This window comes from Monocercomonoides exilis (genome assembly GCF_001643675.1).
Source record: "Monocercomonoides exilis strain PA203 chromosome Unknown scaffold50-658552, whole genome shotgun sequence".
In the NCBI taxonomy this organism is placed as follows: domain Eukaryota; phylum Preaxostyla; order Oxymonadida; family Polymastigidae; genus Monocercomonoides; species Monocercomonoides exilis.
This window is the reverse complement of record NW_027150595.1, coordinates 375,871-394,432: the sequence shown is the minus strand read 5'-3', so window position 1 is coordinate 394,432 and position 18,562 is coordinate 375,871. Positions and strand designations below refer to the sequence as shown.

At 35.2% G+C, this 18,562-nt stretch overlaps 7 protein-coding genes across 7 annotated transcripts; 2 read left to right on the top strand and 5 right to left on the bottom strand.

Annotated features, from left to right (window-relative positions):
* Positions 1-6,162: 6,162 nt before the first annotated feature.
* On the top strand, positions 6,163-7,375 carry MONOS_8006 (uncharacterized protein; the record flags this gene model as incomplete). Its single annotated transcript, XM_067878378.1, has 4 exons — positions 6,163-6,358; positions 6,486-6,693; positions 6,753-6,999; positions 7,127-7,375. 4 exons carry the CDS (start codon positions 6,163-6,165, stop codon positions 7,373-7,375), a joined length of 900 nt encoding a protein of 299 aa, XP_067720943.1.
* A 1,165-nt stretch (positions 7,376-8,540) lies between these two features.
* Positions 8,541-9,142, bottom strand: MONOS_18169 (uncharacterized protein; the record flags this gene model as incomplete). Its single annotated transcript, XM_067871161.1, has 5 exons — positions 8,541-8,698; positions 8,746-8,775; positions 8,948-8,971; positions 9,022-9,045; positions 9,121-9,142. The coding sequence occupies 5 exons, from the start codon at positions 9,140-9,142 to the stop codon at positions 8,541-8,543; spliced, it is 258 nt and encodes an 85-aa protein (XP_067720942.1).
* Positions 9,143-10,806: 1,664 nt separating this feature from the next.
* On the bottom strand, positions 10,807-11,235 carry MONOS_8007 (uncharacterized protein; the record flags this gene model as incomplete). Its single annotated transcript, XM_067878379.1, has 1 exon — positions 10,807-11,235. The coding sequence occupies one exon, from the start codon at positions 11,233-11,235 to the stop codon at positions 10,807-10,809; it is 429 nt and encodes a 142-aa protein (XP_067720941.1).
* A 205-nt stretch (positions 11,236-11,440) lies between these two features.
* MONOS_8008 (uncharacterized protein) lies at positions 11,441-11,968 on the bottom strand (the record flags this gene model as incomplete). The annotated part of the gene is made up of 1 exon (XM_067878380.1): positions 11,441-11,968. One exon carries the CDS (start codon positions 11,966-11,968, stop codon positions 11,441-11,443), a length of 528 nt encoding a protein of 175 aa, XP_067720940.1.
* Positions 11,969-13,783: 1,815 nt separating this feature from the next.
* On the top strand, positions 13,784-14,140 carry MONOS_8009 (uncharacterized protein; the record flags this gene model as incomplete). The annotated part of the gene is made up of 1 exon (XM_067878381.1): positions 13,784-14,140. The coding sequence occupies one exon, from the start codon at positions 13,784-13,786 to the stop codon at positions 14,138-14,140; it is 357 nt and encodes a 118-aa protein (XP_067720939.1).
* Positions 14,141-17,174: 3,034 nt separating this feature from the next.
* Positions 17,175-17,759, bottom strand: MONOS_8010 (uncharacterized protein; the record flags this gene model as incomplete). Its single annotated transcript, XM_067878383.1, has 1 exon — positions 17,175-17,759. One exon carries the CDS (start codon positions 17,757-17,759, stop codon positions 17,175-17,177), a length of 585 nt encoding a protein of 194 aa, XP_067720938.1.
* Positions 17,760-17,837: 78 nt separating this feature from the next.
* MONOS_8011 (uncharacterized protein) lies at positions 17,838-18,488 on the bottom strand (the record flags this gene model as incomplete). Its single annotated transcript, XM_067878384.1, has 1 exon — positions 17,838-18,488. The coding sequence occupies one exon, from the start codon at positions 18,486-18,488 to the stop codon at positions 17,838-17,840; it is 651 nt and encodes a 216-aa protein (XP_067720937.1).
* Between the last annotated feature and the right edge of the window lie 74 nt (positions 18,489-18,562).

Genomic DNA, 18,562 nt, shown 5'->3' with positions numbered 1-18,562 from the left:
CAAAGAGTGCAGACAATGCAGAAGAAAAATGTCTTTATTAAAAAGAAATCTTAACTCAAGATAATGGAGATGTTTCCGATGAAACAATACAATAAGTTAACTATCAGGTTTATCCATTGAAAATCAAAAAAGTGGGATTAAACAAAATCATGCACATCTTGACAAATAAATGGATTAAATTATCAATTACACAAACCTCTCTTCTTCTTGGAATTCACAGAAATACTGTAGGTTTTTATTTTCTTTTGCTACAGCTTCCATGTCCAAAATAGCAGAAAATTAATTTGAACAACTTGTTGGTCTGAATTTTATCGTTGAAATAGACTAGATGATTTTCCATATAATGTAATTTCACAAAGTTCGTGTGAAAAAGCAAATTTGGTTATTTTGTGCAGTTCAGAGAAATGTTGAAGAAAAACAAGTGAATTATTTCATTATTTGTGTTCCAAATAGAAAACGAAACACACTTATTCCTATCATTTCAGACAAACTTTTGCCTGAAAAGACAATTCATGACGACTTATGGATAGCATTCACCAATCTGGAAGAGACAGGTGTACACATAAAACTGTTTGTCACAAGAATCACTTTATTAATCCAGAAAGCAAAATTTGAACGAATATGATTGAAGGCATTTGGAGTAAGTTTCGTAGGGAAATGCCACAAAATAATATTAGGGAAAATTTTATTGACGATTTCATTTCCTCATTTGTTTTAGCAACAAAAGAGAGCAATCATTTGTGGAAACTATCAAAGCAATTTGCAGATACAAACCAAAATTTTTTTGAAGAAGAGGAGGAAAATAATGAAGGAGAAGATGATGAAGAAAACGTTCCTGAAATGCTTTCTGAAGATGAAGCAACTTCTGATGATTCTTTGGAAGAAAGAGACTGGGATGAACATTCTGAATATAAGTCAGAATAAACGAAAAACAATTTCTTTCTCTTATCATTATTTATTCGCATAATTCGTGTGATGACAAATCCTTGACAACAAAAATTATAATTTTTTAACGTACAGATGGGATATTGATCTTTTTTTAAATTCGAAATATTCATGTTTCCGCAAGGAATCTGTTTAAAATATTGTACGAGAATTAAATTATGTTTCATGTTGTTGTTATATAAAACAGAATTTCAAACGGTTGTATATTGTGCAATAACCACATTTCATCAAACACAATCTTTGAAGCACACGTTTTTGATGTGAAAAAATGTGATTTTTTGATTTAAACCCTAACACTTTTTAAAAAAACGAACAAAAAAGAACTTCAAATATCTTTAATTCATATGTTTTGAACAAACTATTTTTTCAAATCAATTTGAACGAATCCATGATATTTCCTTAAAATTGTTTGATTTTCAAGTTAAATAAATATTTCATATTTCGATCAAAATTTTTTTCACTCTTTCCTAATTTTGCTGTCATTAAAACAAATGCATGATAATGTTATTATTTCCATTTGAGTGTTGTTTCGTGAATGGGAAAAGAAATATGATCAAAATATGAATTTTTTATTTTTTTTTGAAAACAAAACAGAATGAAGTTTGCAAAAAAAATTAGCCATTTCATAAAAGCTTGTTCAACTCCCTCGAATGATTGGCAGAGTTGCTTTAATGATTATAACGATTTAAGTTCGATTCTCTCATGAAAAATGAAGGAATTACGAATTTTATATGATAAATTATGGTTTCAATATCCAAAAGATAAAATCAGAAAAACTTCAACAGATCAACAAGTTAATTTGATTTTCTGGCTATATTTCTCACTTTTTCAAATCACAAGCTTGAGGTGATGTCAGCGACAAAAGTGACTTCCAGTGACTTATTATATTATTTTTTTTTAGATCTTTTCACAAAACAATTATTCATTTTGTCGAATGAATTGTGAATAGAATTTTTCTATTTGAATAGATTCAACAATTTTGAATGAACTGAGTTTTCCTTAAATAAAGTCACGTTATTTTTAATGGTTGAAGTGACACATGAATAAAGTGTGATACACTTAAATAAAAAATTTATGAAAAAGCAATGAACACAAATTATTGTATTTTTTTATGCCTGGGTGACTGACTGACTTTGACTTGGAAACAAGCGAAATTTTAACTGACGCAATGGAAAAAAATCACGTCATTTCATAATGTGATTTTTTTATATTGAATAATTGCACATTAGAATGGTGGCAATTTTCCATTTATATTTATTTCTTGAAAATTAACAAATTTTGAAAAAAGTTTTTTAATTGAAATTAAAAACTTTATTAATAATGGGGAACTGACGGCACTGACGGGGATGGATTATTTTGATCAAAAAAAATGTCAATGATGTCAGTGACCGGCGGCGCCTTGGAAGAAAGCACTATGGGTGAAGAACGAATTTCACTTGAAGAAGGATTGAAAAATAGCCTTTCAAATATTTTCATCGTTTGGTATTCTTTTTCGAATCACTTTGAAAGTTGAATTTTTTTTCTGAAGGCAAATGCTTTCGAAAAAAAGATGGAAGAGTCGAAAAAAGCACATTGTCAATTAGTAAAACTCGTTAAATGTGGAAACTCAAAATCCTGTCCAGGTTTTGTTTTGTGTTTGACCAATTTTTAATCATTTTTTAATTTCGTTAATTTTGAGTGTTTAAGCATCCCAAAAAAAATGACGAATATTTATCAAAAATATCCTTTGAAATTGTGAATAACAATTTATGGATTTCTCACTCAAAAGTTGACGAACATGGAGATGCAAAGAATGATTATCACAGGATTTTCATTTGCCCAAATACAAAAGACGGTTTTCCTTTGTGGCGTATCAGGAAGAAAATCATATCCACATATCATCAAATATTATTGTCAGTTATTTAAACATCAGCAAATATCAACATTATTAAAGCGGCAACAACAACTTGCAATTCACAGCGAAATGGAAAAATCAAATTAAGAAAAAGCAACAATTACAAGTGAGCTTGAAGATCTATTTGCCAAAATGATTTGCAAATGCGACGTTTCATTTTCATTAGCATCGTCAGATGAAATGAACACATTTTTATCTTCATTAATACGAATCAGTCAATAAAATTCATCTTTATCACAAACTTCAATTTTCCCATTTCTTTCAAGAAAAAATGTTTCTCAGATGGTTTTGAAAAACAAAACACCAACAAAGTTTGAAAGAATCAAATCAATGACAATTAAAAGCGTTTGCGTTTTATTGGACGGTGGATAAGCTGGAAATGTTTCGTCCACTGTTGATTCTGTTGCTTCTATTTCATTACAATCATCTCCATTTTTCTGGGGCCTATATCCTTGTTGTTATTCAACTGATGAATACTCTCATATTGTGAAAAATATCATCTCAGAATTCCAGTCGTTTAATGTGACAATAAGAAGTTTTTGTGCAGATGGGTTTTCTGCACAAAAAAAGTCAATAGAAAAATTATCAAACGCTCATTCTGAAGAGAGCACACTTGTCGAACATCCTTTTGTTACAAAACCTGTTCACATCAATTGTTGCAGCCATTTCACTAATCTTGAAATAAGTTCATGTTTCAGCAAAGTGCCTTTTTATCTTGAAATCAAAAAGAAATTATTGCTATTTGCTCAATTAGCCCATAGTAATTTTATCAGACTGTTATTGAAAAAAACTGCTCCTTCGTTCATTGTCACAAGGTGGGACAGTTTGTTCAATTGATGTTCCTTTATTCGAAAAAAGCGCTTAATTATTGAGAAAGAAAAATGGATTTCTAAAGAAGACTTAATTGACATCATAAAAGCTGAACTTTTTCTTCTTCCTTTGGTTAAGTTTCATCTTCATTTGGAAAGCAATAAAACAAAACTTTGTCACGTTTTCCAGTTTATTCAACGAATTATTGGAATTTTCATTGGAATGACAAGGCATCCATTATTTTCTGAAGAGAAATGGAATAATGCAATTTCTAATTTTCTTATCCAAATACATAATTATTTTTTATTGGCTCTCTAGGTGAATTCATTTCTTTATCGTTCGCTGTGACTCCAATTGGCATGGAATTATACAGAACACAATGGTTTTCGAATGAATTCATCAATTATTCAAGATTTTTCGATTGATTTTCTTCAGCTATTCAATCAGCAAATAAAGCATCAAAAGAAATTCAGATCATTCACGAACATCAGTTTATAACTCATTCTTTTGACAATTCTACTGATTCGTTGTTGCGGTGTCATTATTCAACATTTTTTGCTATGTCTGAATTTTTCGAATTTCCAAAGGATAAATCAATTTTGTGTGGTGAAGAACAAATTCATGACATTCAAAATTTCAGTGATGATAAATATTCAAAAAAAATGTGGTAATGACTGTCTCGAATATATTCTCTGAACGAACAACAAAATATTTATTGAGAAACGAACGATAATTTTCTGATGAATTCAAACAAACAATAAATGATTTGATTAATTTCACAGAAGCAAAGGATTCTTCTGAAGAGGTTCAAAAAGCCCAAATGTTAGAGACAGAATTAGAGTATGAATAGGAAGACGAGTTCGGTTTGCAAGAGGCTGAAGACAAAGCAGTGAACGATTTGTTTGAATTATTTCCCCACAGCAACCATCAACTTTCGGAAGTTCAACAATTAAGATCTTCTCACTTTTCTTTCTATTCATCGTATTCATCTTCATCTCCATATCACTCTTCTTCTTCGGATAATTACACAATGATTGATGAAGCAATTTCAACTAATTCTCAAACAAAAAAAGAACGAAAACAGAACTCAATGGACATGGATGAAGACACAGAATAGAATGGATGCATGAATGAAGATGATCACGATGACTTTTCTGACAGCAGCAACAGTGAAAATTAAAAAGATGATTTGGAAATTCTTTTTTCGACAAAAAAGAAATAAATAATTGTGGAAGATTCGTGTTTTAAAGAGAGAGAGAGTCTAATCAGATGATTGAAAGCATGATATTTACGGAGTGGTTTCCTCGATTGTCATCAGCATTTATTAAATACTGCAATAAGACCATTGGAAATTTAGACAAAAGAATAATAGAAGGCTGCGGTATGTTATTTCAACGATTCATGAAAAGCAGCTCATCTGAAGTCGTTGAGGAAGATGCAGAAATATTTTATAACGCTTTTTCTTCATATGGAGATCTGCAAACCGTCTATTCTGGGCTTTGTCTTGCGCTTATAACTTCATCTTGCAGCGAAGCTTGCTGCGAAAGAGCCATTTCAAAAATTAAAAACATAATTGGAGAAAAGAGATATTCTTTAAGCATGCATTCGTTGGAAGCACTTCTACAAGTTTGTTTCTTTTTTTGACAATCAACTTTTTCATGCATTCATATTCGCAATTTTTGTTTATCTGAAATGAATAAAGAAAACAAAGTTTATTTCTCTTTTGATTTATTTTTAATGAATAAGAACATAGAACATTCATTCTCTCCTGGCTTTTAATTAATTAAATAGTGAATAGGCAAAAAATCAGAATATCGACAATTATTTGAAAATGTTCAAGAATGTTTTATTTTTTCACAGAGAATTTTTTCTTCTTGCTTTATTGACCTTCGTTCTTTGAAATCTTTATTCATTTCTTCTTCCTTCATCAAACAAACAGGTCATTGATTGCAATAACAACATTCGATTGAAAAATTTTCTTAAAAGTCAAAATGAAAAGTTCTTTGTTTTTAAAAATTATCATTTTTTCTAAGGCTTCTCAAGGGACGTTGATTATTTTCGGCTTTAAATAACATTCTTCGAATCTTCTAAGTAGTCAAAGAATTTCTTCGAAAGATTCAATTTCTTCCAATCATTTTCTGCATTTTTGTCTATCTTTTCTTTTCTTTTATCCTCATGCAACTTATCATCAGCTGTTTTTTTGATCAGTTTTGGTTTTGTATTTTCCTTGCAAATGCAGAAAATATAAGACGATTCGACTGATTTGAGGGATGAGCCTTTCCATTTGTCAAAATAATTTTCCATTATTCCTGAAATCAGTTCGACAGAAGCAACCGCGGTTGCCTCTTTCGACACATCTGTCGTTGAGATGAATGAAAATTTGAGGAGATAAAAGATTGTTCCATCAAGAGGCTGCTGAAGTGAATGAAAATCACGAGAAGTCGAAACTGAGGGAGCAACAGACGCGTCGAGGGATATGTTGTGGCGGTGCTGCGGTGCTGTGTGGGTGTGTTATGTGTGCGTACGATGTGGCGCTTTCGGCTATGCTATCAGTTTTGAGAGTGGTTCCACTTCCTATTCTTGCAGAGCCTGTGGGGACGAAGTCGGAAAGCAAGCGGATCTTTGCGGAGGCGGATGTGAATGAATTAACGTCGATCTACGATCTGTTTAACCATTCAATGCAGATATGGAGATCACAACAGTCGAGGCGTGTGGTGGTGAAGCTGGACGATGAAGTGATGGGGTGAGGTGTTGCAGTATGTGAAGTGGAGGAGATTGTGGAGAAGGCGCTGGAGGAAGATGGGCTGAGGATGGAAGACGTGGGTTCTGTCACCAGCAGCGATTTCGCTGGCAGAGCTGGAGGAGCGCGAAGAGGCAGAGGAAGGAGAAAGGGAAGGGGCAGAGGGAGGTGATGGGACTGAGGAGAAAGGAGGGTATCGGACAGCTCACAGAGATTTTGTGGAGAGAATCAAAGAGAACCAGGGGAAGCTGGAAGAAGCTATTGCGCCGCTGGTTGTGGAGGCGTTTGGGCTGAGTAGGCTGAGGTTTGTGAAGGCGGGGACTGAGGCGGATTCAGACAAGCAGCATCCAATGAAACATGAAGTGTGCAGTTCTTCTCCATCCGATGGTATCCAACAGGAGAACAGGAGAACAGGAGAGCAGAAGAAGAAGCAGCAGATGGATCTTTGGGCATGACTTCAGATGGAAGTACAGCGGAAGTGGGAAAAGATGTGGAACAGGTGGAAATGTCTGCGAATGGTTTGGGGATGAATGAGGAGTCAGGGAGAGAGGGAAGTTCGATAGATTTGGAGAAAGAAGAGAAGGAGAAGGAGAAGGAGAAGAAGAAAAAGGTTTGTGAGATGAAGAAGATGAAAAAGAGGAAGAAGAAGAAATTAAACAAGGGGAAGTGGAAGAGGAGAAAGAAGGAGAGGGAGAAGGAGAGGACAGATTCAAGATGAGGAATCTCCACATTTGAAGTTATTGAAGCTGATTAACGAGAGTGCACATGGGAGCTGGCAGGACTATCTGGTGACGATGACGGTGACGGGGGCGCTGGTGGAGCTGTGTGCCGAGCGAGAGCTGATTGTGGGGAAGCCTGTTGTGGAAGGGATGACACAGCCTGACAGGACAATGAGCATCACGTTCATTGGGGAGAGGCTGTTTGTGAGGAGAGAGAAGAGAAGAGAACTGTGTGGAGGTGTGTATTTGGCATCGGATAGGGCATAGCTGCTTTTAAAAAACAGATCCAGCAAAAAGCGATGAAAAAAAAGAGAAGAAAGAAACCAAAGTGAGAATGAGATGAATGAACTAGCAACAAAGAATAGTTCTGCAAAAAGGAATCAAATGCGTTTGTGAGATGAACACATTATTGGATTAGACAAAGTTGAAAATACATATGAATTTCATTATTGTTTTTTTTAAAATTCTAATTTGTTAAAGAATAACAATTACTCAAGTTGTGCTCTTCAAAATAACTAGATATATTTTGATATTTATCTTCAATTACATATTTTTATCTCATTATCAAAATTGTCTCTATTTTTTTTAAAATAATAATAAATATGAGAATGTAATTGTATTACTCCAAAAGAAATCCTTTCAAGACATTAAAGACGTTCATTTGCAAATTGAAAATGTTACATTGAAAATTGTTGATTTGGGAGAAACGAAAATAATCAAATTTACATAATTATATGAATTAATATTATCTCACTTGTTGTTTTTTCAATCTATCTTTCAAATTATTCAATAATCTTTCTTTCATCTTTATTCTGTTGTTTCCTTTAATAATTTCTCAAATTCCGCTTTCAACTCAAATTTCGTATCCAAATATCTTCTTCCTTTCATTCAAATAATCCTCTTTCATTTTCTCTATTCTATTTCCTTTCCGAATCTCTTCTCAAAACACGTTCTTTATTCTCTTTCTCTTTCTCTTTCTATTTTATTCTTTTTTCATTCTTCTTATTCTAATTTAAATTAATGCAAATTTCTTTCGGTTGAATTATTTCTATGTTTCTCTTTCATTTCTCTCTTAATCTCTGATGCTAACGCAGAATGTGAAGACATTCTATCGAATGATGTGTAAGAAGAAAAAGAAGAAGAAATAATGTGAAATGTTGTTGATGTGTTTGAAGAAGAAGAAGATGATGATAATTGTGAATGGATAGAACGAGTTGATTAATTGTTGAAAATTGAGAATATGAGAGCCAATTAATGCCAACGGAGAAATTCATTGAAATTTTCTTCTTATGTTCCTTTTTCATCTGCAGAGGAGAAACCTCTGAATCCTTTCACTTTCAGTTCAATCATCCCTCCTCGCCAACAAAAAATTGGAAAGCTATGTAAATCCCTTTTTTCATTCCATTTCTTTCAATTTTTCGCTTCCCTTATTTCACAAAAAATCATCTTTCCTCAAAAATAATTCTTTGTCATTGCCCAACGCCAGACATCTTCTATTAATCTTGAATTTCATCTGTCTATCTGTATTTTTCCTTCCCTGCTTTTCTTCTTTTTCTTCAAAGCCATCCAATCCCTCATTCTTTCTGCATTCTGAATGAAAAAGAAAGATCACTTCAAAATAAATAACTACAACAAACTTTCAGAACATTTTATTAGCAATTTTCCAACTTTTTCCCCCTAGGCACCCGTTTTCCTCCAATTCAATTTTTTATTCCTTCCTTTTTCATGTTTATTCAATTGATTCTTCAATTTAACTTCCAAATCCATTTATCCTGGGCACTTTCCATATGTACTCGCTGTCTAAACTTGATGGTTATCCTTCATTACGAGATATCAAACTTTCATTCATTTCCATCTCCGATCCTGAAAAAAACATTAAACCTATCAATAGGCAAATTTTTTTTAATGCAAACCAATCAACTTTCCTTTAATGAAAGCTTATAATTGAAAAGAAAAAAATATTTCTCAGAATAAATATAATAAGAATAATTGTTCATTTTTTGGAACTGAACCAACAACAAAGTCATTTGTCATAGTTGAAAATAGCTGAATAAATTTTATGAAAAGATATCCTTGATTTAAAGCCTTTATAAATATAGATTTAAAAAAAAACATTCCAACGTAAAAAAATTTTGCTGACTGACGAAACCATCGATTGTTCTATCCGTCACCCAGGCTAAAATTTTTTTGTTTTATCTTTCACTTTATCAACAAAAAAATTGAAAAATTCTAAAAAAGGGAGATTTTTCTTTTTTCTTTCACATAATTTGATATATGTTAAAGAAGACTTCATATTACAAATAGAGAGCGAAACATCGAAAATAAATAATTCTTTCTTGTTCCTCTACTCTATTTTTAACTTTTTCACATTTATTTGTTCTCTGTGTAATAAAATATCTAAAATAAAAATTTATTTCTTTTGATGTTCGCAGAGTAATCCACAATAAACAAAGCAAATATTCTTGAAGCGCTAATCCGAGTATACAATTTGATGCAGATTTCATCTTTGCCACTTTCTCCGTTGAATGGATATGTTTCATTTTCATTGATTGATTTTTTAAAGGCCACTCTTCATTCATCTTCTCTCTCTCCTCTTCTATTCTCTCCTTTATTGCTCTTCAAGTAATATCTCCATCATCACTATTAATATTCCTTTGGATCTTTTCTGATGTTGTCATTTTCAATCTCTTTCATATCTTCTGCTTCATTCTATGCTTTCCTCCAACGAACAGCAAATATTATTGAAACAAGGAGAACAATCAAAAGAATTGCAACAAGCACAATCGCAATCAACAACCAATAAGATTTTCCTTCTTTTCCACTTTCAACAAGTTTTTCATCTCCCTTTGGCTCAGATTCAGTACTGTTCTTCAGGATGAATGACTCCGTTCATGAAAGAGAATCAATCTTTCCAAACAGAATCATAACAGATATTTCTGTTTTCTCAGATACATATAAACAATTGATGCTGGAATAGCCGCATGAATCTCTATTTCACCTGCAAACTCTTCTTTTAGATGCGGATACACCTGGAGCTTGTGAATCATTCAATCGAATGAATCAACTTGGAGAGAAAAACCTCAGGGCAGAAGCAAGGAACCATAAAGATTAATCAGAAAGTTTTTTTCTTGCTGGAGAGACTTCACCGAGTGCTGTAGCGGAATGAAGAACGGAAATACTTTTTATGACTCCAAGCCTACGAGGGTTCAATTGTTATTTGCAGTTAACAAAGAAGTGTTCGGAAGAAAGCCATCCCCACCTTTCAGACTATGAATATTCAAAAACGCATGGAATGAGCAGGCGATGTTGTTTCTCATGGATGGATAGCCTGCTGCATTTGGATTGTTGTTGGCAAACAATCCAAATTGCACGGAGATGCTTCCGCGTGGCACAGACAGACCTCCATTTTATAAGTTGACAATGCTCGTATCTATTATCCTTCCCAAGCAATTCTGAAGATCAACCATTAAACAGCTTCACTTGCACAGATATTCGAAACCATCTTCGTATGTTCCAAACTGTTGCGCTCCTGTCGCTCCATCAAATGAACATTAAGAAAAGCGAATATCCGTCAAATCTGCCAATACTGCAATGCTCCCTTTTTCAGTTTGTGAAGTGCACTTTTTGTTCGAGCAGTTCTCCAATTCCAGCAACAAAGACGAAGATGAAGCTGTTAAGCAGCACGGGCCAAGCGAATCTCAGGTTATGTTTTGGAATGATGGTTGCTTCAAATGGAATGTGGAAGCATTTGTTGTAATGCTAGTTGCACACCAATCCCCAGGCACTGTGTTTGAAATAGCCAAGTGATTCATCTCGATATCAAAATCTTGGCATTCAACAGAAAACAAAGAACCAGACAGCACAATTGTAGCATCGAATTCCAAATGATTACCCTGGATGTTTGAATGCCTTTCCGAACCATCTGAGGAAAACACAATCATGTTTGATCCGCTCCGAGTGCCTCTCATCTGAATGTTCTGAAGCTGGGAGTCTTTGCAGTTGCGAAGAATGAGGCCTGATCGATCAAACATGCAGCTGGAAACAAGCACCTGCTGCATAGAAAGGTTCACCAGATTGCGGAAGTCCAATAACACACCATAATTCACATCAGAAATGTTCAAGTTCATATATGATCAAAATTGTACACCTCTTGCTGCCACACATGAAGAACTTAGACGTCAGAAAGTCAAAGTGCACCAGTCAATCGACAGTCTGCCATTCTCAACAAGAATGATGAAGCAATTCAATTTGTATTCGGTGTTTCCTCTCGAAGGTTCTTGAGAAAAAATTGTATAAATAATCGACAAGCTGCCATCAGTCAGTGATAATAAACTAGAGCGCAGAGAAGAAAAAACTCTTCCAAACAAATATGAAAGTGATTTCGTTCACACTCAGCAAGCACGAAACGAGACCGCTCGCCTTGCTGTCAATGCTGCTATTCAGTATTATATTTCCTCTTTCGCCTTCCGGATTCAGAGACTTGATTGAGACATCATGTGTACTTGCTTCCCCTGATACCACAACACTTTTATCGATTAGCAAATTGCTGTAAACTGAAGGAATGATGTGTGCCAGTGCAACATTTAGCGAAATGCAAGGATCGCTCATCCCACCGCACTGACGCGAATCGGAGGAGTTGTCAGCTGAAGAAGACGCAAATATAGTCTCGCTCTGATACACAACCACAAGCAGCGACAGATCCAACTCTTCATAATAATTCTGTGCTGTGCATCCCCACATCGCAAGATCCCGAACAAACGGAGGTCTGAAGTCCAGCTGGAAGAGCTCAATGTTGATTTGTGATTTGATATTCGTGCATCTCACATTCAAGTCTCTCCCCATGAATGCCTTGTTATTCATGAAAGTTGTGTTTTCCAACAGAAAAGGAAGCAAGCCTTCACTTTTGATTGATGAGCAATCCAGTAATATTACGCCTCCTCTTCCACTTTCCGAACAGAAACATCCAGAGATTGTGGGAAAATGACACTCAAAAAAGCCTCCTTCGTTCAATTTCATGATCATTCCTCCACCGCTCTCACTATGGCTGCTTCCACAGTTCTTGATCGATGTGTTTTGCATAGACACGCTGGAAGGCTCGCTGCCAGTGCAGCTAATGATGGAATGCTCAGATGGTGCATTTTAGAGGGGCGAATGGAGCGTGCTGCATTTCAATTGCACTGTTGGACTGCCATCTTCATTTAATCTCTGATACTCGCCTCTTCACTCAGCCTGCACAAACACAGCTTCAATGCTTCCTAACATCAGCTCCATGTTTCCCATTGATACATTTGTCAAGTCAATGCTGCTTCCATGTAATGCGGTTGGAATGCAGCCTCTACATTCGATGGATTGAAACTGTAGGAATAACATTTTTCTTGTTTAGACAGGAAACCTTTCATGCAAAAAAGAATGCCTGTGTTAGTTGCTCTGGTAAATAGCAAGAGAATAGCTTTTGAGTTTTGTTCATTATTTTACGAAATAATGAAAACAATTAAGTTTGTTATTGAATTCGTTTTTTTTTAAAAATCGTTTGCATTTTTTTTTTGATTTTTACGGTCTTTTAATGTTATCAAACGAATCTTTGAACAAATACCAGTTTTTAATGTATATGTTTGTGCGATCCATTTTATTTTATTTGCTCAATATAAAAAAATTTAATTTTTAAAATTATTCACGAAATTCTTATTTTCATCAATTTTTAACGATGTTAAAACATGTGGATTGCATTCATAGATGTTAAATAATCAAGGAATATGTTGAAGAAGTGTTATGAATCATATATTGGCGCAAAAGAATTATATCAGTTCAATAAATATTTTGATCCTTTCGATCTTTGAAAAAATTTGACAAAAACAATAAATATCATTTTTTTTTAACACCATAAACAATACGCAAATAATATTTGAATGTTTTTGCAATCAATTTTATATATATATTTAATATTAGTTTTTTATCTTAAATTTCGTAACTCAAATGAACTCTGTTTATTCATAAAAATCCGATCGATTCGAGTAAACATGAGTTCATTTGAATAAACCTGATTTATTTGTTGGGTCATTATTTTATTAGATCCTATTTGGGGAATAATATGGATATTCAAGTTTTTTATGCACAAAGCAAGAAAAAAGCGTTTCACTTTAAACTTTATTAAACTTAATCATATTTCAAAATAAATTTGATTTTCATATCTGTAAACAAATATCATTGATTTAATCACAAAATGTTTAGTGACCTCACATATTTTCCAAAAAAAAAAAAAAACCCATTTTTTTCTAATTTTTTGATCACAAAAAGTTAATCAAATGTGCATAATTTTTCAATGAATATGCCTGAAGTCAAATATTTTGTCCCATTTTTTTTTGTTCGATCCTATTTTTTTGATATCAATTATTCAGCCACCCACATTTCGATTTATTAATAGTATTTTTGGAATACAAGAAAAATGTTAGCAACTGAATAAATGCATTTAAATGCATAACCTGTTTCTTATGGGGGGGAATGGGATGGTTAAAAGCCTCCCGTTGAAATTCTATCAGTTACAGGTCGGTTCCAATGAATTAAATTCAAAAAAATATACATTTAATGTTCAAAAAATTAAATTTCAATGAAAATTGAAATTTATAATAATAAAATAAATAAATTGGCTTAATGATCATTGCTCAAAAAAAATGAAAAATGAAAAAGGAAGTTGCAACGAAATTTACTGTGGGTCAGCTGAAGCTGCGTGATGCGATGCTATCATTCAAATATGTGCAATTTCGGAATCCACTGGAGCGAATGGTGCATATTGCAAACGATGGAGCTGTGCGTATGGTGGATGTATTCAACAGCAAAAAATTCAGCAAAATTCGAATCAAGTGTTCGGTGAAGGCTGTTCAACAAGGCGGACTCGTTTCAAAAATTGGAAGACCTGCTGTGGTCATTGGCGAAAAAGAGCAAACAGTGCTGGACAAAATAAAAATTGAATCACTATCTGGAGCTAGCCTAACCATCAAGAAAATGCATGAACTCGTATTTATCAATATTCTTTGAAATGTATTAATAAATGTTAATTAGATTGAAAATGTTGTTAATGATTTGATCAAAGAAAACACGCCAGATGTAAAAGTTTCTGAGTCAGTTGCCTACCATTTCATCAAACGACATCCAGAGCTGAAGACTTCTAATTCGAAAATTGTTGACGCGAACAGGCTTGCCGTATCATGCCAACAAGTTCTAAAGCTTTAGTGTGATATGCTCAATAAATTTCAAACGAACAATAATTATAACAATGCACTGATTTTCAACGTGGACGAGTCTTCAATCAGGGTTCCCGACAGCTCCAATCGGAATGTTGTTCATCCGGTAAATGCAAAACCCGGTTTCGCTAAATCTGCGGAGCGAATGGCGAATTCTACACTGATTGAAGCGGTTGCAGCTGATGGACAATCACTTCCATCAGTGATTCTGTTGCCGAGCCTCAAACTTCCTGATGACTTGAAGCCTCTTCAGTCTACAAACCTTGAGATATGTTCGAACAGATGAGAATGGATGGAATTTTCAACATTTAGGAAGCATTCACTTACAATTCTTCTCCCTTCAATTAAAGAAAGAAGGCAACGCATGTCACTCGATGAATCGCACTGCTTGCTTCTAATCGGCTCCCACATTTCTCGAGCAGATCCAACTATCTGGAGAGAGTTCAAAAAAGAAAATGTGGATGTTGTGACATTCGTCCCTCACAGCACACACATCTGCCAGCCACTGGACCGAGGTGTATTTACCGTTCTGAAGTCAGAAATAAGTTCACAGTACTAAGCACCTTCGTCGTCTTCTTCAGCAGCGAAAAGAACAGCTCTTGTTGAAGCTCTGCAACAATCAATTCATTCGGCGCTATCACCTTCGGTCATCAAAAGAGCATTCAAATGCAGCTACGTCCCGAAAGACTCGTCTGGTCCAGTTCTGATGAAGCTTCCTCAATCATCGACGAATCCTCTTCCTTTACATAAAAATCGATTTAACTTCTACGGTAAAGAAATAACAGAAGAAAAGGTGCTAAATAAGTGGGATGATTATTTGAAAAAGAAAAGCGAAATGGAAAATGAAAAAGAAAACATTTCGGATGAAGAAAATAATGAAACAATGAATTTCACAAAAAAGCTGAAAAGGAAATTCAAAATACTTCAAGACAAGAACGACATTGAGAAAAAATCATCTGATGAAATTGAAAGAGGAAAGGGAAAAAGAAAAGTCATACGCAAATTAGATTCGAATTTTGTATTTTTTGAATTTTTTTGCGAATATTTCATTTCGAAAAATTTGGATACTAATATAAAAAATGGGTACTAATAAAAATATGACCCTATAATAAAATCTATTCAAAATTCATTAATTCACTCATTCTAGTTATTTTATATTTCACACCACAAAAATGTATTTCTTATATATACATATATATATATTTAAAAATAATGCTTATTTGAAATGAATATCATTTAAAAATTATTTCGAAAAATACATGAAAAAATAGTTTATTATGAAAAATGAAGGTTTTGATCATGAAAACATTCTTCAAGTCGGTCACCTGTTCCAGTAACTGACAAATTTAAGCCTGTCTGACATGACAAATCATTTTTTGCCTCGTCTGTCACTAAAAAAAAAAAAAAAAAAAAAAAAAAAAAAAAAAAAAAAAAACTTTCGCTCATCAGGTTTATGAGAGTTATTGATAATTCGTCAAAGTTTGATAACAAAAAATTATTTTATCCAAATAGGCCCATTATAATATATTCACTTCAATTTCAAGCTGTTCCTTCTTATCTCTTGTTGCTCAAAATCAAGCAAAAATGTCTGTGTCCAACGAACGCATTTTTTTTAGGATTGTCACAGTCTTATTTATTAAAATATTTTGTCGTTTTTAAGAAATAGATGAGAAATAGCTTTTTCTTTGATTAAAGTGGCAGAATTGAACTCTCAGGTTAGTCATATACTTCTAAAGCATTTTTTATTTTCAAGTTGTTAATATTTGCTGAATAAGATTCATTTATTGTTGTGGTCCACGCTTTTTGTTCAATATATTTTCAATGTAGTTTCAACAAGCCATGAACAACATTTTGATTTTCTAAACTGGATTTCTTTATCATTTTACTAACTTATATTAACAAGCAGTGAAATTTTGGTGAATCAATTGTTTGTTTTATATATAATTTCTTTCATTAATGTTAAAATATGGGTGATTTTTTTTGATATCATAAAAAATTACGAAGTTTGATCTAAAAATTATTTCATTAAGGGTAGGGGTGATAAGAGAATTTTCAATTGAAATTACATGAAAATAAAGTTTAATATATTATTATTGTTATTAAAAAGTTGATTTTTTATTCATCACAAAATGTTTTCATAACAAAAATCTTGAAATAAAAATAATTTCAGAAAAAAATATCGAAAATTCAATAAACATTGCAAAACATAAGTTATCTTGCTTGAAAAGCATGATAATGATTGTTTCAATACTCAATAAATTAATTTCTTTAATAAAGAATTGTTAAACAACGTTATTGAAAAGAAAATTATAAATAGATGTTGAAGATCCAAAAAAATATGTTGAAAACAAACAATTAGCGAAAACACAAAAACAAAAATATGATAGTTATGCAAGATATTTCACAGGTGATCAACAATTTGCAGTTCACTTCGATTTAATAACAAATGATTCAAAAAAGAACTTTTTGAGATTTATTCGTCAAAAAAAGTGAAAGATGATAATAAAAAAAAATCACTATTTAAAAAATTGAAAAATATAATTTGTGAATTTTCATTTTTTGTTCAAAAAAATGCTTCTATTAAACGAAAATCTTCACTTGCACTTTTTCAACTTTCTCTCTCTCGGTCTTTCATCCTCTTCCTAATCTTTTTTATTCTTCTGGATGCCTTCCTCCTCAGATGCTCTACTGTTGCCTGGCTTCTTGTTTTTCATGCAAACTCCACAAACGCCACTTGCATTTGTTATCGTGCTTGTTCCAGAAGGGAATACGTCTCTCGACCACTGCACCCTCGCCTCCGCATCCTTGTCGCGCCCTTTCCTCGAAATTTATGATGCATCCACTTCTGCGACACTCACATCCCTCTCCGTGTCCTCCTCTTTGCTCGCTGGCACTCCCCTCGTGGCCGTCTGCCCACCTGCTCTGGCTGCTTCGACTGGCTTGGCTGCTCCAGACGCCGGAACAGCCATCGCTCTGGACTCTGCCAACATCACCAACATCGTGCGCACAGGCAACGGGCCGACTCTGGTGTGTGCAGAGAGGGGATGTGCCATCGACTGTGCTGCCGAGGCGTGTGTGCTCACCAGCTGCGTGAGCGAAGAGTCGGCCGAGGGCGGAGCCGCAATGGTGTGCCTCGACTGCGACAAGTCGCAGCTGCGCGTGTCGGCGTGCATCCTCACCCAGTGCATCTGCTCCCGCACAGCCGGCAGGGGCGGCGGCCTCTTCCTCGACTGCTCCTGCCCTGCTGGCGCCCCTCCCATCCCCCTCTCCATCCTCAACCTCCGCTTCGCCCTCAACGACGCCTTCCGAGGAAAGGACCTCTTTCTCCGGTGCTCCTCCATCCCCGCCCAGATCAACGAGTCCCTCTTTTCCCTCGACTTCACACAGCCCTCTCTCTCCACCAACACCTCCATCTGCGGCTCAGACTCCTCCCACACCGACCCCGACCCCAACCCAGACCTTGATGTCGACCTCCTCCCCTTCATCACCTTCTACCGCGCCCACCAGATATTCGTCGACCAAGGCACAGGCTCCTCTGCCCGCCAGTGCGTCTCACTGCTTTCCCCCTGCGCCGCCCTCTCCACAGCCGTCCTCCACATCGCTCTTTCCATTAGCAACATCCTCTTGATCTCCTCCTCCTCCTCCTTCGAAGCCCCGACCTCTCTTGCTGAAATCCGCGTCAAATCCGTTTCGTGGGGTCTTGTCCCTGTGCACTTCGCCACCCCCATCCCCATTTCTTCTGATCTGTCTTCAGACAGCTCTGCTGTTGTCGCCTTTCTCAACACCTGCATCCTCACCCACTGCCACTTCTCCTTCCACTCCTCCTTCGCATCTGTCCACTCCTCCCTCTTCTCCCTCCTCGACGGATCCCTCGCTGTGTCCTCCTCCCTCTTTTCCGCAGCCGACCAGCCTGTCGAACTCAACTCCACCCTCCTTTGTGCTTCCCGAGGCACCCTTCGCCTCTCCAACATATCTGTCCATTCCCTCCACCTCGCCTGCCCTGCTCTTCGTGCTCTCCCCGCTTCCTCCCTCTTTCTCTCCCACGCCAACCTCTCCTCTCTCAATTTTTCATCGCCTGTGCTCGTGTTCGACGATGGCTCCAGCTTCTCCCTCGAGCATCTCATCGCAACAAATCTCTCCATTGAAACAGATAGCACTATACTTCTTCTTCTTCTTCTGGATCAAGTTATAATGGTTGCTCATTCAGCATTGTTAA